We start from the raw sequence: 22,431 nt of genomic DNA on the forward strand, positions 1-22,431 counted from the left end.
TTCCCTACCTAAGGTACATAGCCGGAGGTATCGTGGGTGAAGAACCCGCCTCTACCACCTACCACGATAGCGCGTTCACCCACGATTTAGTGTAGAGGCGCCCTTGGGCCGGGGGAGGCATAACAAAGTCTAAAACCGACTCAAACACCAAAAGGGAAGGGTTCCACCGTCCTCTCCTACAGCGGGGGCATCTCGTACCCAGAATCCCAGATTCCAGATACCACCTATCCGCTAGCCTGTTGCGATCATCGTACCATTCGAGCCGAGTGCCAACCTCCTACGATCCCGGCCATTACTTTTTTTTTTTCTTAATACCTACGACCTGTTTGTTGCTGGCTTTCTTCTTCCCATGTCGCACCAACTCGAGTAAACAAATTTTCTTTGTTTTTTTTTGTCTTTTTCCCCATCTCGACCGACGCCCTCCTCGAGATCCGCAGTACCTCCAACAGAGTCCAGACCTCCAGCGCTTCAGCCCCCGGAATAGAGGCAAGCAGCCGCATTATCTAGATTCTGCTTAGTATAAGCATGGCGCCCAAGTCACCTCCCTCGCCAACCCTCTCACAACTACCTCCGGTGCCATCGAGCCCAACCTATTCATACGCCTCTACCGCAAATGCGAACCTGTCGCAGTTCAACCTGCCACTGCCGCCTCCGCCCAAACAGGCGCATGCTGTCCTTACCAAGCACGACCTTGAAGCATCGCAGGCCGCATATGCAGACCTCGTCTCCTCCGCCAAGGCCTTCCGTCTGGCCCTTACTTCACTTTCCACTGCTGCCTCCGCCTTCGGCTCTGCTCTCGAATCTTGCGCCCGTCTAAAAGAAGCCCGCGCCGAACAGATCGTGTCTGCTCCCTCCGATCGAGGTGGTGGAAGTCCGGTACAAGGCGGCCAGGGTCAAGGCGGCGGTCCTCCCCCGCTGTTGATGGCCAATAGCTTCACCTCTGCAGCTCAGGGCACCACAAAGTCCACCTGCACGGCCGACACCCTACTCACCGTCGCTGGTTTGCAGCACCTCGTTGCCAACCACCAGCACATCCTTTCCGAGACGGTCTACCGCTCGTTCGAGGTCCCTCTTCTCCACGAGTTAGACAAGTGGCGTGGCGCGGTTGAGGATGAAGAGGAGAGTTATGCGAGCGCGGTGGCCGTGCAGTCCAAGGAGATCAGACGGTTGGAGAAGGAAGGGATGAAGCTGCATAAGCAGCGCAGAAGGGACGTGGCCAAGTTCCGGAGCCATCTCGTTGAGTTGACCACTAAGTTGGATGGTCTTACAACGCTGCATGGCGAGCATTCCAGGACACTCTTGAGGGAGAGTCAAGACACCAGCGCCCGTATCGTGGAAGCAAGCTGTTCGCTCGTCCGAGCCGAAATTGACATTTTCGAGAGTATGGCGCGGAAGGGCTGGACAGGTGGTGGACTTGAGGATGTGCTGGAACAGGGTCAGGATCTCTTCGCCAGCGAGGATGTGATCGCAGACAGGACCGTGGGACATTCTGACGGCAGGTTTGGTGGGGCAGGAGGCAACATCGTCGCAGGCGGTGCCGGCGATGGCGGCATAGCGAGCGGCGGCGCTGGTGAGGGAAGTAAGCTGTTCAGCATTCTGCCGCCCAGGAGTATTCTCGCCGATACAACAGGCGGGGGAAGAGAAGACACCCTAAGACTGGTAGGCAACAACCATCACCAAGCGAGAAGAGGCACCGAAGACTTGGGGTACGAGACTAATCAATACTTCCAATAGAGCCTCGCAGGCGCTATTCACTCTCCCGATAACCAATCGACAGTCGTCTACTCTCCCCGCACACCCCCACGAGACAAGGACACGGAGAGTGTCTTCTCTTCTGAAGGTGTCAACCGTCCGCGGGGACCACGCCCCTTCTCCCCTCAACCACAACCTCTTGCTCTAAATCCCAAGTCCCTCTTCGGCGCCTCCGACCCTCCATCCCCCACTGCCGGGCCCCGAGAGAACGACGAAAGAGAACAGGACGCTCTCTTCTCTCCACTCGGCAACCAATCCCTAACCCTCCCTCTCCCCGGTAGCCACAGCACTGCTGACGGCGATGACGACGAAGACGACGAAGCCCTCGTCTCTCCTTGGCGCGACCAAATCCCCTGCCGCTTCCGCCCGCCTACCGAGCCGGACGAGGAACAACAACAGCAGCAACAACAGCAACAGCAGCAGCAGCACGAGATTCGGCCGCGCAGCAACCAAAGTAGCAGCAAGCGAAGCAGCTACTCCGGCCGCCTTAGCATCTCGCTAGGCATCAACCGGAGCCTGACCGGCAGCTCGCTGCAGAGGCTACAGCACCCGTCTGCCGCATCCACATCCGCCCTTCCCTCCGAGGAGCACGAGCTGCGAGACGGGAGCTGGAGCTACAGCGGGCAACCGGGATCGGCGGGTGGGTTGATGAGTTTTGTGTCCGCCTCCAGAATGGATGTCGCCACCGCCGGCAGCAGTAGTGACGACCAGTACCACAGCCAGGACGAGTATACTATTCACGGCAGTCACGAAAAGCATGGGGAGAATAGCCATGGCGAAAAGAAAGAGAGGGACATGGTGGGCGAAGAAGAGAATGATATTACGCCGACGATAACGCCCATGACCCCGCCCACGCAAACGGCGGCCACGGTAACGGCTAGTTAAGGAAATTGGCTGTTGCCACCGTCGGCGACGAGTCACGACCACGATGAGGTCGATGAAGAACTGGCTCTGGCTCGGGTACCTTCTACACCATCCTCTACTGGTGAAAGGACCAGGAGGTGGAGTATGGATACAGATACCAGAACCGCAAGTCCAACGGCCGCCAGCCGTGATCCGAGCAGGAGCCTGATGAGCCTTGTTGACGTTGGTAAGATTGTTGGTTTAGAACGAGAAGCATGAATATGAGCATGAACATGGGTATGAAGAGCACGAGCGCGAGCAGCAGGAGGCCAAGCACCACACGTACCTCCAGGGACTCCGGGGACTCTAGGGACACGAGCGCCGCGAGTCCTGTTGGGTGGAGGGAGCCATACAAAAAGGGGTAGATTTAGTGCTGCTGTTGGTAGGGGTACGAGTACGAGTATGAACGAACGTACCGGGCGGTCTTTTTTGATGGGCTGGCTGACTTGAGTTTTGCCTCTTTGGTTTACGACTGTTACGATTACATAGCTTTCAGGAGTATTTGTTATTTTGTTAGCTTGTGTTTATTTTCGGTTTTTTTTTATTTTAGTTTGCATGATGATTTGTTTCGTCTCACCAGTTACAATGAGCACCAAACAGGCAGGCAGGCAGGCAGGCAGGCAGGCAAATAGATTTCTTCTTGTTTCACGTTGTTCACTGAGTCCTGAGTTTCTCCTTTCTTCACGTCTAGATACTCATGAATTTGAAAAGTCCTTTACACAAGTTCGAGCCACTATCGTAGATGTCTGAGATGCTGCGTTCACTGCTTGTGGGTGAGGAAAAGCGCGAAAAGGATCAACCTAGACTTGAACAACGTCTTATAAGGACAAGCTAAACAAGCTTAATGCATAAGATAACGTACTCTTCAATCTGGAGCAATTCTCGACATTGGTATCATTCATTCCCCCCATCACCACCGCCGCTATCGATGCTTAACGTATAACAGCAACCTTCTCCCCCATGGTCAATATCATGATCCAACCATCCATCCATCACGCCTTTTGCCAATACGTCCACCTCCCACCCAGCCCAACGCCCTTCCTGACCAGCTCACTCATCCTTATCAGCACTCAACACCTCCCCCCTAAACAAGCACAACCTCGCATCCAACCACCACATCAATTTCCAGTACAAGCTCGCCCGATCCCAATCAAACTCGCCGTTCTCCTTCCTCGGCACCTCGTTCCCAATCATGTTCCCACTAAACCACTTGAAGAGCGGCACGTGGTTCAGCACGCGCTGCGTGTACGAAGGAGCAGGAAGCAGCGCCTGGTCGACGGGCAGGAGCTTAGCCTTGCGCACCGTCGGGATTGCCCGGCAGAACTCGCTGTCCGGATCCTGGGCGTCGACTACCGAAGACAAATGGTGGGCACCGCCCGCGGTCGAGTGCGCGAGCGAGTCCAGCCCGTGCGTGAAGGCGCCGGCTACGGCGCCCATGGCCGCCGAGGTGATGGTTGCGCTGGAGGTGTCGGAGATAGTGCCGGTATCGGCGGTGCGGGAGGAGGAAGGGGATTGGTTGTTGCCGTTGCTGTCGAGGTAGGAGGTGTAGGGGTTAGTCATGGTCACACGGGAGCGTGGTTGTTGACCAGATGAAGCGCGGCGGTTGTTTGTGGCGGCGGGAGTGACGCCGTTGCTGATGAAGGAGGCGTTGTCTGGTACGGCTTCGTCGCGGGCGGGTGGGACGCCATCGTACGGTTCGGCGAAAACGAGGTGGCCGAGGATGGCCTGGGGAGAGGCAATCATGGCTGCTTCGGCGGCCTCGGCGGATTCAAACGTCACCTTCACCCAGTGCTCGCCGCCGTCGACTCTGTTGACTAGTGCGCGCTCTTCGGCAGTCAAGGGCCTTCTTCGCGCATAGAGAGGGTCGCGCAGTTCGGACTTGTACCGCCTGTTCTCGGGCGGTGGGTCGCGTGGGTAATCCTCGCATATCCTCCCGGCGAGCTCCTCGTAGTGGTTGATGGCGGCGTACTGGTGCGAGACGGAGCGATAGCCGCGTAGTATGACTTCGGTCGGGTGGTGTTTGTTAGACAGTTGGGTGGGCGCGGCGTTCTCATCGCCGAGGGAGGATGGTATGAGAGACTGTTTCCTTTGGGCGGCTGTGAGATTCTGGTCTGGGTTCAGGTTCGCGAGGTAGTTCGAGAATACACGGTCGGCGGCGGCTATCGTGGCATCTTCCCTCCTGGCTGGCGTTGCTGTCTTGGACCGCGACCGACGTGTTGACTTGCCGAAGGAGCCTGTCTCATGGACTGTCCTTCTCGAGCGGGGACCATCTTGGCTGTTGTTTATCTAAAGTCAGTATCGGAGCTGGTTTGTCAAGCCTAAGATGACGGCGGGCAAACGAACTGTGGGAACACCATGGCATAAGGTCTTTGAATGCCGTCGTCACCGACGTAGAGCTCGTCATCGGGGACGTTGTGGAGGATCAAGGGCGCCATGTCAGGCACGGTGTTGGGCAAGCTATCTCGTAGTGATGTGGGAAATGGGCAATTGCTATGTGCTATGTGCAGGGTGTTTGCTCGCGGTCGGATAACGGTGATGATCCTAGAGGACGGTAGGAGCGGTAAGTTGTAGCTTCCGGTTTGTTCCAACAGCTCCTGCCGGTACCAAGAGAGAATGTGAAGTTGTCGAGTGTCGCAGGTGGTTCAGGACAAGAAGTGGTGGTTGCATGCCCAGCGAATGAAGATGCGACGCGACGGATTTTTCGATGCGCTATCACCTCAATGCTGAAAGTGCTGGAACTGTTGAACGTCAGCCCAATTGGGATTCTTGCTACGGCAACAACAGCCTTTTCCCCCTGTCCCCTGTCCCAGCGGGCATTGGACGGTAACCCCTCGCTCGACGGGTAGGGTCCCGTTAGCAGCCAGCATCAGCAAGCATGACTTATCGATAAGCGCTGCCTGCCTGGACGGGAGCCCTGGCGCCCCGTCTTGACTGCTGTACGCAGCACGCTATGATGCACTCAATCACACCCACAGCACAGCACTTACTCACCGGTGTACCTCCGTGGTCCGGAGCCTTTGATTTACTTATTATAAGACCGACGACACACCCTTTCCAAATCCATTTCCGCAGTTTTCCTTGTTCTTAGTTGTTGACCACCCCTCCGGATTTTACCATGTCGCTCAGAGAGAGGCCAGGCTCGTCCTCCAACCAGGACAGAAGGGAACCCAGATACCATGTCTATGTCCGACTTCCCTTCAATCGGGGCGACTTCGTTGATCCTCCACCAGTATGTTTCCCGCACTGTGTCTTTAGTCGTCCCCGTGAATCACGCCAGCTAACTTGACCTCGCAAGGTGAGCTGGGACGATAGGAAATCCGAAGCGCTATGGACGATTATCTCAGGGGTATCGCAGACAGAGATTGACTGTAAGTCTAAATCGTCCCACAATGCAGGCTTCATGCTAATCACTCTGATATCTAGGGCACGAGCTGTGAGTCTTCCTCGTCCCTGGCGGTGCGCTTCGGCCTCGAGTATTGACACTGTGCGTTGCTATAGGGCAGTCCAGTTCGATGTCACAGTCGAGTTCCTCCTCCAGATGGTATCCTATCTGACCGAGCGACACACTGCCCAACTGCGGGCGCAGATGAGGAAAGCCGCGAGTGGTCGCGGTTCCGCTGCTCCGTCACCGATTCCCGGCGGCGAGCCTGTTGGGTACGCCGAAGGCTTGAGAAGAGCTGGCTCTGTCGGCGGCCGTACTTCAGCTCTCTCCATGCGCAAGGAAGCTCTCGCTCCTAAAGACGATGTCAATACTCCTGGGATACCCACCGCTAAGACGTCCTCTAACCCTCTACGACCAGCCATCTCGCGCAACTCGTCGCAAACCACTTTAATCCCAGGGCAGAACCCGAGCCTCGCTGCTGCCCCTCCTACGACTTCAAACAACAAGATAGCCAGCAGGCTAAGCGATCCGCAACGCCGGAGAGTATCACTCTTGTCCATTAACACCAAAGACGCCTCTTCCGGTGATGCCATCCACGAAACAGACGATAACCGATCCTACCGGCCCCCAGAATCGCCATCGCCAGTCGCCTCCACATCACCATCCTCCGACGATTCAGACTATGCCGAGCAGATGCAAAGCCGCTACATCCGCCGTCCTCCACGCTTTCAATCAGCGGGCCAAAGTAAAGCTTCTGACGATGACGATGACGAGCTCGCTTTCCTCCCTCCTACTAGGACCAGACAACACCAGCCCCAACAACAGCAACACCAACACCAACCAAAATTCCAACAACGTCATAACAGTGAAAACAACAGCAGCAACCCAACAGGCTCCACCTCAACCTCAGACGGCAGCGGCGCTCTAGATCTCTACGCAACCGTGACCAAGCTCCCCCTGAACTACCGCGACCATCAACCGTCCCCTCGAAATAGGATAGGGTCGTCTGGATCACAAAATCAGCAGCAGCAAGTTGGTCACGGTCACAGCCTGAGCAGTACGAAGAATCATCCCCAATTATCCACGATCCAATCGCAAACATCGGACTCGTCTACCAGTTCGGCGGCCATCATTCCTAGCAACCCACGTCGACTTGCTAGCGGTGAACTGCGTTTAGGTACGAGTGGTGCAGGTGGTACAGGTGGACCTGGAGCGAGACTCCCCGGCCCACTGTCCCCAAGAAGGATAGATATGCTGTCGAGAGAAGGAAGCGAAGGGGCGCCGAGTATGGGGAGTAGTTTTAGTGATCTTGATGGTGAGTTTGGTGGTTCCAGTTGTTCCCTCGTCCCGGAAGTCTTTCCATCATCCTGTCTCCTTTTTCCTCTGTTTGAAGACATGGATGTGAATAAACGACCGGCATGTTGACCAAACTCTTCAATGCAGATGCCTCGGTAACTCAGTCAGCACTCGAGGAAGCTCTAGCCAGTAGGATGCAGGATGGAACGATTGGTAGTCGGATGAGCATGATCGGGCACACCATTAGGAGCAAATACTTGCCCAGTAAGGGGAATCGTCCCTAGAGGTAGATGGAGACGGTGAGCAGACACTTCTTTATTTTGTTGGACAAGCCACGTATATTTCCTGCGGCTATGCGAATGTAGTGTACGAGGCTCGTCTCTGACAAAATCATTGAGACCTTAACCGAATGGAAGTAAAGATAGACCGAACTCATTACAGTCAGTACATTAGACCTTGAGTACGCTCTTACTAGTACGCATCCAAGCATCTTTATCACACCTCGGAACTTGACGTCTAAGCAACTCCTGGATGAAGATATCCCTAAGGGACTTGAGCCAATGTGTTTTTGAACTATCGTAATCCCTCCTACAGCTTCAATTGCAACAGCCTTTCTTAACTACAACGAGCGGTATTGGACTGACTCACTTGCCTAGGTGGTTGATTGCCCGCCAAGGCTACGGCCAAAGGTCTCCTCAAGATTTCGGGTTATATCGGTACTGTTACTACTGATGACAGCAAAATACAAGTATGACATCTTCGTACTGTTCGTAGTCCTCCCGGGTGGTTTCAGGACGTGAAAGTCGATATTCTATCTACATCAAACTAACGTTATGGCATATAGGTCGAAACAGTCCTCGTCCATGATCTTCCGCCTCCAGGCATCCGAAAAGGACCACCTGCAGCCTTATACTATCTATATCAACCAAATCGTCTCTGAGTCCCTTGAGGATCGAGTCCTCCTAGTGTATACATGGATCTCCCGATATTATAGCGAAGTAGGTGCTCGAAACATCCCTCCCCAGATACCCCAAGGCCAAACCTCCAGCAAATCCTCCTAATCAACATATGCGACTGACAAAGACCGCATCGTTTGCTGCTCTGATAAGAAGTTGTCAAATTGCTCCGCGCTAGTGGATGGAAATCGAGGAAACCGCCCGAAGGACACCGCCATGCACCCCCAAGGCGCCAGCCATGGTTCCGTTACATATGAACCATAACCGTCCTATCGATCAAGCCTGAAATATCCTCCATGCCCAGGCTCGCCAGAATCGACACTCCGCCAAAGGCGATGCTGCAGTAGTACACCCACGGATACGCCCTCACGTACGCCTCTTGGCCGGCCGCCACGATCACCGCCCAGCTCTCGTCCGTGACGCCAGGCAATATGCGGATCTCGTCCACCAGCGAAGCGCCCGTCAGTTCAATCACCACGCCAATGATCTCCTTGTTGGTGATCCCGCTCTTGATGCACGCTTCCACTACCAATTTTGTAAGCTGCGGAACCAGCTTCTGGACGAAGACATTGTAGTAGACCGTGTATCCTATCACGCCGCCAACGATGCGGATGGAGATGGTCAAGGCTGTAATCGTAGCGATGAAGTCTCTCGGCGAGATGATAGTGGCGATGGTCGAGGCGGGTACGACGATGCCGCCTACGCCCAGGCCGGCGATGAAGAGCACCGCGTACATGGCGTGGATATTGTCGAGACGAGCGGAGGCGAGGGCGCCGCAGCCGATTGTCATGATGCAGCAGGTGAGGAAGACGATCCATTTGATATGACCCGGGAAGCGGGCAATGAGGTAGAGGGATATGACGCAGCCGGTGAGGATACCGAAGGGGAAGGGCATGCCGCGGAAGCCAACGCCGTAGGGGCTAGGGACATGGGTTGTTACGTCAGTGATGGAGTTCGAAGATGGAAACAGGACGAAGATGTGTGCAAGATGCAACAAAAGAGAATTGCTTACTTGTTGCCGTAGACATTATAGGCCTCGCTTGGCCATAACATCAGGACAGAAAAGAAGTTGGCACCGGATATGAAGGTGATGATCATGGTCATGATGAGTGTACGGGGAGCCGGACCCAAGTCTCTGGGAATCATGGGTGTCTTGGCTCGATTGAACTCCCAAAGGCCAAAGACAATCAATACGAAGAATCCCAGAATCAGGGGAACCAAGACTCTTGAACTTGCCCACGGATACTAGGGAGGGAGTGTTAGTCATTAAGCCAAGAGCCTTTACGAAACGATTGTAGCATTGCCTGTCTTCCACTGACCTGATATCCGCCACCCAAAAGACCGACTTCCAGCAGAGCCAGCCCAACGATAGACAGGAAGCCACCGACCACGTCCATATCCTTCATAAGCGAAAGCTTTTGTTTCCAATTGAGACCTTCTGTTGGCGCCGGAGGACGATAAAAGAGGGCTGTCATTACAAGCCCAACCAATGCCCAGCCGCCGGTGAGAATTGAGATATACCTCCATGTGGAGAAAGCCGAGATGATCTGGGAGTACATGACGGAGGGCAAAAGAGGAATGATGGTGAGAATCATGCCGGCAATGTAGTAGCCACGATGCGCAACAGGGGCGAGTTCTGCTGTTCCCGCGAGAGCCGTGAGCTCGTTGATACCGGTGCCAATTCCGGTGAGAGCCATTCCGCCTGGTTAGAATATCAGTATGGATCATTGGATCGGTGTTAACAGGGAAGCTGTTCCGGATGGACTTACCGATGAAGATATCCATGTTCTCAGCAACACCACACATGATCTGGCCAAAAACGATGAAGCTACTTCCGGCCAGAGCAACCCAGCGGCGTCCGAAAACGTCTGAGAAACGACCAACGAAAGGAGAGATGGCGGCAGTGGCAAGTAGGTGAGCAGTTATGAACCAGACCCAGCGATCAACTCCTCCAAGATCGCGGTAGACAAAGACAGGTACGGCAGCTAGTAGATCGGTTAGCTGGATGTCCACTAATTGATTTGAGCTTCAAGCAGCACAATCAATGTCTTCTTACCAAACAGATACAGAGGAGCTTGTGCATTGGTCCAGCAGCAAGCTAAGGCTGCTAGAGCCAATGCTTTGCGGACACTCAACCGCTGAACATGATAATGTCAGTAATGCTGCCACGGAAGGTTGAATGAAGATATCTCCTACAGTGGAATCTCCATTGTGCTGCTCGAAATCTGTCGAGGTGCTCGGAGCTTGGTGGTTTTCGTCGAGGGCCTTCGCTGCGCTGGCTTGGGTTCCTTCTGCCTTTTCCAGACCGGGAGGAGGGTTGTGAGCCAGGGCCTTCTCGGCCGCACTTCCAGTCGAGGCTTTATCCTTCTCGTTCGAGGACATGATGTTTGCCTGTCGCATTGACGGCTGTTTGCCGAGTCGGTTGAGTCCTGGTATTTGAGTCCAGATACTTCCGGCCGCAACTAGACAGCCAGCCTTGACGACAGTGGCGATCCGTGTGGTGTCGGGTGATTGAGAGGGGCAACGGACGGGCTACTTTGTCCAAAGAAATAATGATCAGGACGTGAAAGATACAAGAATTCCTGAGCCTCACCCAGGAAGCGGCAGCAGAACGAAGTGAAAGGCCAGTGAATGATATTCCGGTTATCAGCAGGAGATGCCGGCAGGTCCTTGTGGCGGCACCAGCTGCAATTCCGTTAGGGAGATCACCTAGGTCAGGCGACGAAATCTCGACTTTGACTCACCGTTTGTTCCAGTACCTAGACTAGGTAGGTACAGTAGTAAGTATGGTGAAATTTCCAGGACCTATTCCCAATCACGTTGGGTAAAAGTATCATCTTGACTGAGAAAGGTGCAATTCTCGCGGTGGTTGGGGACGACTGCAAGGGCAAAGGTGAACCTGGCTGACCTTGGCGGCGCGTCCCCGTACCTAGCCGTACACCGAACACTTGCAAGATTGGGCGTTAAGGACACGAAAAGCAGGCGGCCCAAAGAGCATCATTCATTGTTTCAACGGCCGTTGTCCTTCAGAGACTTGCTGCCAGGCTGCTATCAACCGACTGGGTAGACCATAGACCGCCTGGAGAGTTCCGTGACACAAAGATACTCTGTGTTACCCAGATGGGATGAGATGTATAAAATTGGCTGCAAGTCCCAATGAGAAGCAGGGGTGTTGCACTCGCACATCCCGTACCTATCCGCGACCTAAAGGTTATCCTGCCATGCGTTGGAGCAGTTGCCATCCGTTCTTGTCCTGCGAAAGGAAGACCCAGGGCCTGCTGCTCCGAGCCTGCGAGCCGCTGCAGCTTCTCGACATGGGCATGGGCATGCACGCAATATAGAATGCATACCAGTGAGTGGTCGCAAAGCAGGAGTTGGGAGGCGATCAAGTTATAACCTGGTGTTGGAGCCGTGCTACCTCACTGGCTCCGATTTCCGAAGTGATATGGACTATGACGAGTTTGTGAGAAACACAAAGCTACCACAATATTGCTTAGCGGTAGGACCGTGTGCCAAGGAGCAGCCGTTGACAGGTGAGCTCCGACGCTGTACCTACCCTGGGTCAGTTCGGTTCAGGACAACCGTTGTGTGCCATGGTTAGGCCTCACCTCGTACCGCCCGCACGAGGACAAGACTGGCGTGGCCGATGAGTGAGCGATAGCGTACTGGGGCTATCATGGTCAGCTGGCTCACTCTGTACCCGTTGTTTCGTGGCATTGAATATGTGCGGGAAGGTCATTGAGGAGTGTACTTGCGATGGCCGAAGTGGTGTTCATAGCATGGGACAGACGAAATTGTTGTCGTTGGTGTAATAAACATGGCTTCACGGTCTCGGGACTTCGGAACAACACATGATAGCCAATGTAAAATTATCCGTCAGCCTGTCTCCATCACGTCATCTTCAAGGCGGCAGCAGTCGCGCTGAATTTGGATATCTTGTGGGTTGCCCGGCATGTTTGCTGTTTGTGTTACCGTCGAGTACCGTACATACATGTGACCAAGGGAGTTGGACTGACAAAGAACGGAACTTGAGCCTGGAAATTTGAACGGAAACCCAAAGTGCGTGATCCCCTTTCCATTACCATTGTCCTTCCCAGTTAGCCGCATCTACCTTACCCCTGAGCGATCCACTTTAAACCTAGAAGTACCGGAAATCATCAGCAACGAGGGTTACTACCACGAACACGTTTCACTGTCATACCTTCCCCTTCGAGGTTCTTGCATCATCTGTTACAAGCCCAGCGGACCTTAACTTTAATCCAAGTTGAAGCGATACGCTAGTAACTCGTGGTTACTGGCGGTGAGTGTAAAGGTCGAGACTTTAGTGCCACGAGTAAGGATTCAGGGGCGGCGCCTCGAAGGTACAAACCACAAACAATGAGATGATTGCACAAAACGCCTAAAGCAACCTTCATCCACGTATCTGGGCTTCATCGTAGTCAGTCAGGTTAAGTTCTCTTTCGCGTCCAGGCCTCGTGTGAAAACACGTTCTAGTCCACTCCAGCACAAGCAAAAATAGTACTACCAAGATGCTTTGATTTTAGAACCACTAAATAGTTCGGTGTATGAAGAGTTCTCAGCTGTTACGGACTTTCGTCTGCCTCATACTCGGCCTTGATATATAACCTTCCGGGAATCTCCATGTTCGCATCGCCATCTGCGCAAAAGGTGAAGAAGGCAAACAAAGTGTGGCCCGTTCCAGAGGCGAACTGGTAACTTCCACGCTGCCGCAAGGCCGCGTCCAACACGACAACACGCATACCAAGGGACAACAGAAAGGTGGGCAAGAAACAGGGCTTAGATATCCTTATGAAACTTGGGGATGAAAAGTGGCAAGATATGCATCTCCTATGTGATTGATGAGTCGTATGTAGACCACTCCCAATAGTGCATCTTGAACTTGTGTCAACTTGAGGAAAACTTCCACTTTGTATGGAACTCCCGGCATGTTTGCTGTTGGGAGAAGTCCGACGAGGGCATTTTTTCCTGGAGTCGTCTCCAGCAGCAAGGAACTACAGCCTGTGATGAATTATTCTGAGGAAGTGGCTATTTACATTCAAAGTCTTGTGCAAATTGTTGAAATAAGCCAGGGGCGACGTGAACTCCTTAGAGTGTTTCAAATGCTTTGCCTTCAAAGAGGGAAAACCTGGCGATCGACCATCGTCCGAGACTCTCAAGGCGTTTTGGCTGATTTTCAATAAACATTTTCAATAAACTGTACCATGGCAGATGTCTGTCGTAGCAGTGATTCGTAAAGGATCTGAAGAGGCTGTGTGGTCTTAAAACCTGCCCAGGTCCATTCGGAAACATCAACCTCGGGGGATGGTTAAATACAGAGCAATCAAGAGAATCTCCACGGTGATGTCTTCCGTACTAACTTTCAAATACCCGTAAGCAAAGGGTCGTGAAGTTGAGAATCCCAAGCATGTTTTTCATAGTGTTGCTCATTGACAACGGCCAAACTTTCGGAGGGACTTTTGCATTGGAAGCTTGGGTAGAGATGAAGATCTTCCTGAACTCCATCAACCCAGAAAAAAAAGAAAAAAAAGAAAAAAAAAAGAAAAGAAGGAAAAAAAAAAGTCATCACGGACCTGTGGTGACTTGCCACTGATTGAGAATCTGCTTGCTGGAATTCGCGAGTAGTGACAGGGCAAGCTTATTCACGCCGTTACAGTCACAACGGCTCAATGCAAGGGTCAAGGTAAGTATATACATTAACAGGGATAGGAGTTAGCACGCCGTTTCTATATAAAAAGGTACCTAGACCCCTCATCTCCTTTCCTCACATCAAGCACACCAGACACTCCTCACACCAAATTGTCCATGTTGTGGAAATACACCTGAAAATCCCGCTCTGTCCTACAAGAGACTTTCAGCGGCTGCCGCTTCTTCTCCAGATCGCGCCAAATGGCCAATCTACTCTCCTCCCTTACCACATTCGAGGAACCCTACCCGGAAAGGTCTGAAAAGCCGCCATCCGTCAACAAAATTGCCTACTTTCACAATGAGGCCCGCGCCGCCTTGCGGGGGGGGCGTCTTCCTGAAGACTGGAAAAACGATCTCTACCGCTGCGCCATCCGCGGCATACGACACCACGAGGCGTTTGCCAGGTCTGCAGAGGTTGTGAAGCTCTGCAAGAAGCAGCCCGAGAGCTACTTTGCGCGGGCACGTAACGCCCGGCTCATTATGAGCAACCAGATTCCTAGGATGAAGACGGACGGCGCCAAGCCCTACTGTTTCTGGCACCCTGATACGCCCAGCGAAAAGACGCTCCGGCGCCTAGCAAAGGAGTATCCCGACATGGCATATCTCGTGGGCCGCGCGTGCGCCGTGGCAGGATACGACGAGCTGTATCACGAGCTTGGCCTCCTTCCCGAGGTCTCGATCGCCGAAGAGGCCAGAGAACAAAGCGCGATTTCGAACAACCCGGGATGCAAGGCCATCTTCGAGCACATTATGAAGCAGCCGGTCTGCTACGCCGTCTTGGACGACTATACTAGGACCGTTAACCACGAAAACCCACAGTGTCCGGCGTTTATGAACGGCGACACGGCCGTCTTATCAACACTGGATGTGACGGTCGGCCCGGAGGACTACTGGACTACATGGCCCGGCGATTATTTTAATTTAGATAACGAGGCGTTTCCTTTCGATATTACCGAGACCGCCCACGTTGGCGAGGTCACGACGGACGCATCGTATACTGCCGCGCAGCAGGGAACGATGCCGCCGGAACACGTCGAGCTATTTTACACGCCTCTACCGCTACACCTGCCGACTATAGTTAAGGACCCGCTAATTATCATGGCCGCGTACGAAGGCAACCTGGACCGCTACCTGCGCCTGCGCCGGCCGGAGATGATTATGGGCGAGTACGGCGCCGTTTTGCGCGGTATTTACCACAATACCACTTTTGCCAAGTGGTGGTCGGTGCAGCCACGGGACGGGCACAGCTATAGCCATACCAATTCGGAGAATATTCGGGCGGCTACGCTCGCGCGCTTTATTATGGTCAACGACCTGTCCAATATGACGGCCACCGATCCCGATCCCGAAGAGAACTGCCACGAGATGCCAGGCATGATTTGGTGGCCGCTCATCCCCGCCGAGCGCACGTTGGAGGCCCTCGCCAAGCTCCGGCCGGACATGCACCTCCAGGTGGCCATGGCGTGTATTGCTGGTAATTATACGGAGCTGTGGGATAAGCTGGCGCCGGAGCCGTCCATACAGCTGTGGGACATGGCTTCTTGGGAGCGTGACGACAGCGTCCGGAACCACTTTGTCGATTATCTCAGGAATCGTGCTTCCGAGCTCGGACTAGAGGTCCCTGGCGATCTGCCGGAGGTCTGCGACTATCCTGCTCACGACTGGTGCTGGGATGCGGCGAGAATTCGCAAAGAGCCCGACGACCGACATGGACCCGACCCCTCGGGGTGGTTGCCGAGGGAAATCACGATGCACCAGACGGACGACCGTCCAGAGATTGAGAATATCTACGGGGCATGGCAACAGGCTAACGTGGCTGGGTGGGAACTCCACATTGCTTCGACGGAGGAGATGAGGGCTAAGATACCGGACGGTGAGATTAGCATGTGGGTTAGTGATGAGATTGATGGACAGGCGCGGCCGCCAACCAGGGACACGACGGATACGGATTCCCTAGAGGGGTCTTCGCAAGAAGCGGATGACGACGACGACGACGTAGAAACAAGCAGTTAGGATAACGATGGGAACACAACGGACTGATTAGCAGAATTGACTAGTAGTTGGGTCGGTAAACGACCAGCGAATCCCTGGTGTTGTATGTTTTTTTTTGCTTGTCTTTTTTTCTCCCGCTTTTTGCCCTTGTTCTTCTCCCTTGACACTTTATTTTTAATCCTGTTCTCGCCATCTTGTTCTCATGTTGTGGATCGCATGATGCAAAATACAATACTAACCAGCAGTTGAGGCTCTTACGATTGTACATCGTCAAAGACCCCGAACAACCACGTTGTATTCAATATGCCACCATCCTTTGTCTCGATCAACTAAGTCAGGAACGCTGTAAAATTAGCGTCATTGGACAAACTGTATAAATACTAGATGTCAAAATGGAGATTGGTTTGACTGGGCTGTCTGTCCGTTGATTTCCACCGAACATTCGTCTTCCACGTTGTCGCTCTTTGATTTTAAACTGGAACAGCAGCCGATACCACATTCATTACAAGATATTCGTTGCAACTCTCGCCAAGAAAAGGAAACCAATAACCATGATCACTTGCGAATTCCTCCTTTTCATCCTCCTCTTCCTCTCCTCCACCGGCGTCGCCCTTCCGACATCCACCACCACTACCAACTCCTCCTCCTCCTCTGGCTTCTACCTCCCCCGCCCAATTTCCTACCCCACCGCCTTGATCGGCCCCCGCGAAGAAGGTCCCAAAACCTTCTGCAAGAACTACGGCCCTGTAATCGACCAAACTTCCGCAGGCTCCCCCTACAGCGTCGACTGCAAGCAGATCTCCATCAACGTTGGCGCGGGCGGCTCGTGGAAGTGGGCGACGGGTTCCAATCCAAAGATCATCGCCAAGTACGGCACCTGTCTGGTGGGCGTGGAGGGAGGGGAGGGCGTGCTCTGGGGAAATTGGCTAAGAACCGGAAACGAGGATGTGGTCTGGATGATTGAAGAGACGCTTAAACTGCCGTTCTATAAGGGGGAAAAGGTGGGCAGTAAGGGGACTATGGAGTGTACTACTTTGACGTTGCCACATCGGGATTTTGCTATCAAATGGGGGGTTTGGCATACGTAGGCTCGCAGCAGGGGGGGGAGGTGAAGGGGGTTTATAGGTAGTCTGAGAAGGGTGATGTAGAAATGGTTGGACTGCTGGATCTATTGGTAATCTTTGTTGGCTTTTTTTCTTCAGATGTACAACCTGTCGTTTCCAGAGTCCCGTAGGCACTTTTTGTCGTTTGTCGAGACGGGTGCGCACATGGGTTGTTCGATTGACCGCTGACAATACAAAACCGTCGAGAAGACTCGCTGCTTCAAAAGAACCAATCTGCCCATATACAGAACGATGACTATCGTACTAGTGACAGGTATCTCGTCGTCATTCGCCCTCCTCACTATCAGCATAGCATGATCATCGATAACCGCAAAGATCATCTCTCATTCAGTTCCGCACTCTCATACAAAATCTCCTTCCAGTTGATGACTGCCCTATTTGCTTTCCGATCGAATCACCTTCTTTGACTTGCGAGGTATTCAGAAGTGATAAAGAAAACACAAAGGGTAGCTGACACATCGTACACACCCAAACAAGTAGAAAAAAAACGTAGGTATCTCTGAAAACAAAACAAAAAGAGCAAGAGGACACGCCGCCTTTCTTCTTCCCAAGGCCACTCCCTCACAGAGCATAATTCTCCGTATGCAAAAAGATCTCCTCCAACATATCATCCCCCCAAATCTCCGCCTGCAGCCTAGCCACCGTGTTCGCCACACCAACCCGCATACTCGCCGGCCCACACACGAAGACGGCCGTTCTGCGTCCGAGAACGCCTCTGCCATCGGGCCCACCCGTAGCCCACTCCTTAAGCATGTACCCCAGGTCCGGGCGGCCGTACTCGACGCTCCAGCCGCCGTCAATCTGGTGCGGTACGGGAAAGGCGAAGCGCATGAGCGATTTCTGAAACTCGGTCGGCGTGTTAGGAAAGCCAAAGTCAAAGCCGGAGGGGGGCCCGAAGGTGGAGGTTGCACGGGTAGCGGGCCGCTGGGCTGCTGGGAGGTTATCGGTGCGGAGGTGGGCTAGTTCAGGGGGCCGAACCGGTTGGGTTGCTTGGGGAGCAGGAGCAGATTCGGCAGTGACAGCGGCGGCAACAGCGGGGTTGTGTCCAGGCGGAGGTCCAGGAGGAGGAGGTGGTATTGGGTAAGGTAATTGTGAGGCATCTTGGCCAGAATAAGGGTTGTCGTTGTTGTTGTTGTACTCGACTCCTTCTTCGTGTTGCTCTTGCTGTCGGTCTGCTTGTTGTTGGTGGTCCGGGTCCTCAGATTCTCTCATGGTCACGTAGCTGGGTCGGCCCTGTGATTCAGGATCACCACCTGTTTGGGCAAGCCACTGACTGTATCGCTGTTTTGCTGCTGGTGGTGCGTAATTGAAGTGCGGAGCCTTGTCAGGCCGTGGAGCGATGGCTGGAAAATGGAATTCGCCATCCTTCTTGACGCCGTCCTTACTGTCGACTGGGTTCATCAGCGACGGGTCTTTGACATCGCGCCCTTCGAGCTTGCGGAGTGTATCCTCAGCAACGGAATATCGATGGTTAGGTGGCGGCCCCGGAGGCGGAGGTGGGAAATGATGAGGTTGTAGATATTTTTGTTGCGGCAAGGCGGTAATCCGGTCCTCATCTTCAGCGCGTAGCTCACGCTCTCTTTCCGGATCGCCCTGCGCCTCCGCCATGATCAGCGCGCTGTTCCGCTTGTTAGCGATGTTTGAGACAAACCCATCCAGCTTATCGTGGAAAAGGTTGCTCAATGGTCTCGGCGCGCGGCCGTGAGGTATTCCAGCATTGAGTTGCTGGCGTTGTGCGGATGTGACGAAGAACTTGCAGGTCACGCTCTCAGGAGGCGCTGCCTCTCTGCAGATACGGAGTTCTTCGCGGAACCAATCCATGGCCTCGAGACGCTTCAGTGACCAGACAACCACAATCTTCTTGGTAATGGCTTTTCCATCACGCATCCTCTTGATGAGGTCAAGTAGCTGTGACATCAGAGAAGTGATGCCACTACCGCCCGCAATCAAAATGCATGTATCGAAAGCGGCCAGATCCCGACGCATGCCTCCGTATGGCCCATCAAGAAAAGCACGGTAGGTGTGGAAGGGTCCCTTTTCTATGGCGGTTTCGAGGACTCTCTTTGTGAAGCCGCCGTACGGCCGAAAGACCAACACGCAATCCCTGTAGTTCTCGCCGTACTCAGAGGGAAAGTCTTGGCTACACAATGATGAGATGGTGAAGGGGTGGTTCTCAAAGAGAGAGATACCGGGCATACGTAGATAAACGTATTGCCCTGGTTTCCAACGCATCTGAGTTGGAATAGTCACTTTGATGGCATTCTCGGTCATGATATTGATAGCCGCCTCGTCGCCAATCAACCAGGCCATTCGCCAAGGTTTGGCCCAGTTCAAGTTGAAAAGTCGGATAATGTTGCAAACGACGAAGATGCCAACGGAAGCGAACAGATAACCCCATGATAGTAAGAAGTTCTTGGTGTGCCAGAAGAGCAAGCCGACGTAGATCACGCCAACCGGTATGTGAAGTATGACAAACACCTCATAGGCCATTCGTCGGATGAAAGGCAGTGAGCCAACACAGAGCCAACATAAAGGTACCAAGCAAGCAATCCCGGAACCATAGATGATTCCGCTGCCGGGGGGGAACAGCTTTTCGAAGACCTCCATACCTCCATCTTCCCACACTGGCTGCACATAGAACGGGACCATGTGAACTAACGAAAGAAACAGGCACAAGTATCCAAGCCATCGGTGAAAGACATTGAGGCGCTCGGGGCCGATGCCGGTGATGAGGGTAAGAAGGTTCGCTTTTGTGCTCGTGGCAACGATCCAGGGGGTCATAGCAACCGCAATCATGCCGGCACGGATAGCGACCGGGGGAGAACCGAACCGAATGCTCTGCCAGTAAAGCGGCTGCTGGAGAAAGCAGTAGATCGTTACGAAGGCAATGGAAACAAAGACGCAGAACAAGACGGCGAGGGATGAGAAGGTGAACCGATGTTTCTTCCACACAATATCGGGAATCGGCCGGTAAAATACCCATCGGAACAGGGCCAACGTGTCGTTGACAAAGCCGATGGACGAGAAGTGAGCTTTCGGCTTGAAGTCTTTTTCTTCGAGAGGCGGTTCATCGGGAAAGAAATGTCGTCTCGATTCTGCTGCTGTCATTCCTGTGGCTAATGCTGCTGACCTATCCCACTCTGGTTCCAGGCTGTAAAGCTGTCGAACGTGTTCCTCCATCTCCTGCTTGTATATCGCCTGTCGAATCTTGTCCTGCCAGAAGTGCCATATCCTCATGAACAACACGAGACCGACGATGATAAGCGAAAAGTACGTCCATCCCAGTCCATATTTGCCGGCCTTGGACCACGGGTCTACTGTCAATGCTTGGACTAGACCAGGGGGACTGTTAGGCTTGAGCGGGATGGCGATTCGTTTTGCTAGACCGCCGACTGCTTGTGTACTGCTTTCGGCAGCGCGTCTGAACGCCGATGTCATTGATGAATCCATGTTGGCGAGTGATGAAAGAGAGTGTCCGGATAGGGCGGCTTTATAGTCGCGGTAACGGGAAACGTTGGTCGGATGACGAAGCACACCTTACTTGGTCTGATCCAACAAGGGCATACCAGATCCCCCAAATTAAAGATTAGAAGCGTTAGGTGATGGTGAGGTGGCCATCGGGGAAGAATCGAGAGAGGACCAGATAATGATAACGGCAAAAACCAGAAGACAAAATCGAGCAACGATTCAGCGCTCGGGAGGGGAGGCTCGGGGATATATGATGGACCTGGACCGGTACCAGCAGTGAGTGGTAAGGTATTCGGAACTCGGAAAGGTGTCGGAAAGAGTTGTCAGAGTCGTCTCGAGGTCCCGAAGGCGATGATACGGAGAGTATTCAGGTAATTGTGATGAATGAACGTTTAATCCATGCAGTAAGACGAATTGGCAGGCTGCAGAATTCGTCCGCCTAGGTCACAGCAAGTCGCCAGCCGCTATCGTTCGGCAGAATCCACCCGTGACTCTCTGAACCGTGATGGCGGGCTCAAGGTATAGGCTTGATTGGAAGACCTCGATAGTTCCCCCTTTTTCTTGTGTGGAGATGGTGATCGAAGGTTGCAGTCAACAGGAACGCCAACGCCTCGAAGACAGGCCAGTCAAGAGCCAATGGCGCACAATAACGTCAAGATGCTCTGATGACTGTCAGTGGCCGGGCAAAAAGTCGGATGGTCATGGCGATGCGAAAAAGGCTTGATAGGTACCAAGCTCAGCGGTTGATCGGCCTTTAATATTGGCCAGCCAGGGTCCTGGTGTGGGATCTCCCCCCCCTGCGCCTCTTAGTCCCGTCGAATCCCCCCGGCCGTCGCTCATGCTTGCCCGTCACACAGTAGCGTCGACCATCAACGGCACCCACACGGCAGATGAGCACCACGGGGTGTCTCCAGGGCTTTTGGGAATCCAGAACCCGAGGCTAGAGACATGTTGATGAAAGAAACCAAGGCTAAAGAAGTTCTCGATGGCCATGGTAGAAGAGCATGTAGACCAAAAGTGGGTATGAAAGGGAAAAGGGGCATGCGAAAGTCGTTGGTTCGAGCTTGCGGATGTTTCTGAGATGCATGTCTCGCAAGTAACTGCACACCCATACTATGTACCTACATACACATGTAGTATACGAACAGAGAGCATGGATGGCGGTACATCCCGCTCGAAAGCTAGCGAGCGAGCTGACATGACGCCTGTAGTGTAAATCCAGACGTATGGGGTCGTTGCTCGAACTGGCTTCAAGACAAGCAGATGACAGCACATGGTATGCGGTCTCGATACGGTAGCCACAGCCGTCTATCTGCCTTCTCAAGCCCACGTCAACAACAAACGGCACTTGTTGTTGTGTGGCATAAAATGGTGAGAGCGTGCAACGGTTCGAGTCAGCATGAGACGCGGGGAAGCGTTCCCGGTAGAGGCACTGTCGGGTGAACAATCACAAACCCAATGACAAGAAAGCTTATCAACCCCCTCTTGGTCTATACGAGACGGTTGATATAGCACCCAAGCCTGCCGTAGAAAGGCTCTTCCTTCATGATGTCGTCTTGGTCCTCTTGGTGGAAGAGACGGGCCGCCAATGTTTGCTGGAAGTGAAGCATCCGACTGTGACTGTGACTGCCATCCACTGCTTGCATTCATGCAGTTCTGCTCGAAGCGAACTGGCATCAACAGCAAGTCAACACCAACTGGGAATAGCTCCAGCCCCCACGGCAGCCCCCCAACGGGACACTGTACGTGTACGCCGCACCCGGACTGTACGCTAGGCCAGTCCCAGGCCTGCCAGGGCAGAACCCGACAGCACAGTACACTAAAGGCAGGCACAGCGGCCCCGCTGCGTTGC

At 53.5% G+C, this 22,431-nt stretch overlaps 7 protein-coding genes across 7 annotated transcripts; 4 read left to right on the top strand and 3 right to left on the bottom strand.

Moving 5' to 3' along the window:
• Positions 1-374: 374 nt before the first annotated feature.
• Positions 375-3,232, top strand: NEUTE1DRAFT_70700 (uncharacterized protein; the record flags this gene model as incomplete). Its single annotated transcript, XM_009857066.1, has 2 exons — positions 375-1,579; positions 1,745-3,232. The coding sequence occupies 2 exons, from the start codon at positions 526-528 to the stop codon at positions 2,635-2,637; spliced, it is 1,947 nt and encodes a 648-aa protein (XP_009855368.1).
• A 152-nt stretch (positions 3,233-3,384) lies between these two features.
• On the bottom strand, positions 3,385-5,090 carry NEUTE1DRAFT_89391 (uncharacterized protein; the record flags this gene model as incomplete). The annotated part of the gene is made up of 2 exons (XM_009857067.1): positions 3,385-4,930; positions 4,999-5,090. 2 exons carry the CDS (start codon positions 5,088-5,090, stop codon positions 3,706-3,708), a joined length of 1,317 nt encoding a protein of 438 aa, XP_009855369.1.
• A 680-nt stretch (positions 5,091-5,770) lies between these two features.
• Positions 5,771-8,049, top strand: NEUTE1DRAFT_125385 (uncharacterized protein; the record flags this gene model as incomplete). The annotated part of the gene is made up of 4 exons (XM_009857068.1): positions 5,771-5,884; positions 5,951-7,352; positions 7,481-7,632; positions 7,990-8,049. 3 exons carry the CDS (start codon positions 5,771-5,773, stop codon positions 7,615-7,617), a joined length of 1,653 nt encoding a protein of 550 aa, XP_009855370.1.
• A 487-nt stretch (positions 8,050-8,536) lies between these two features.
• On the bottom strand, positions 8,537-10,671 carry NEUTE1DRAFT_104764 (uncharacterized protein; the record flags this gene model as incomplete). Its single annotated transcript, XM_009857069.1, has 5 exons — positions 8,537-9,209; positions 9,302-9,534; positions 9,609-9,991; positions 10,059-10,315; positions 10,346-10,671. 5 exons carry the CDS (start codon positions 10,669-10,671, stop codon positions 8,537-8,539), a joined length of 1,872 nt encoding a protein of 623 aa, XP_009855371.1.
• Positions 10,672-14,133: 3,462 nt separating this feature from the next.
• On the top strand, positions 14,134-16,042 carry NEUTE1DRAFT_70710 (uncharacterized protein; the record flags this gene model as incomplete). The annotated part of the gene is made up of 1 exon (XM_009857070.1): positions 14,134-16,042. The coding sequence occupies one exon, from the start codon at positions 14,197-14,199 to the stop codon at positions 16,006-16,008; it is 1,812 nt and encodes a 603-aa protein (XP_009855372.1).
• Positions 16,043-16,538: 496 nt separating this feature from the next.
• NEUTE1DRAFT_51009 (uncharacterized protein) lies at positions 16,539-17,075 on the top strand (the record flags this gene model as incomplete). Its single annotated transcript, XM_009856648.1, has 1 exon — positions 16,539-17,075. The coding sequence occupies one exon, from the start codon at positions 16,539-16,541 to the stop codon at positions 17,073-17,075; it is 537 nt and encodes a 178-aa protein (XP_009854950.1).
• Positions 17,076-17,257: 182 nt separating this feature from the next.
• NEUTE1DRAFT_70716 (uncharacterized protein) lies at positions 17,258-20,561 on the bottom strand (the record flags this gene model as incomplete). Its single annotated transcript, XM_009857071.1, has 1 exon — positions 17,258-20,561. The coding sequence occupies one exon, from the start codon at positions 20,559-20,561 to the stop codon at positions 17,673-17,675; it is 2,889 nt and encodes a 962-aa protein (XP_009855373.1).
• Positions 20,562-22,431: the final 1,870 nt, after the last annotated feature.

The sequence above is a fragment of the Neurospora tetrasperma genome (genome assembly GCF_000213175.1).
Source record: "Neurospora tetrasperma FGSC 2508 unplaced genomic scaffold NEUTE1scaffold_81, whole genome shotgun sequence".
NCBI classification, from domain to species: Eukaryota; Fungi; Ascomycota; class Sordariomycetes; order Sordariales; family Sordariaceae; genus Neurospora; species Neurospora tetrasperma.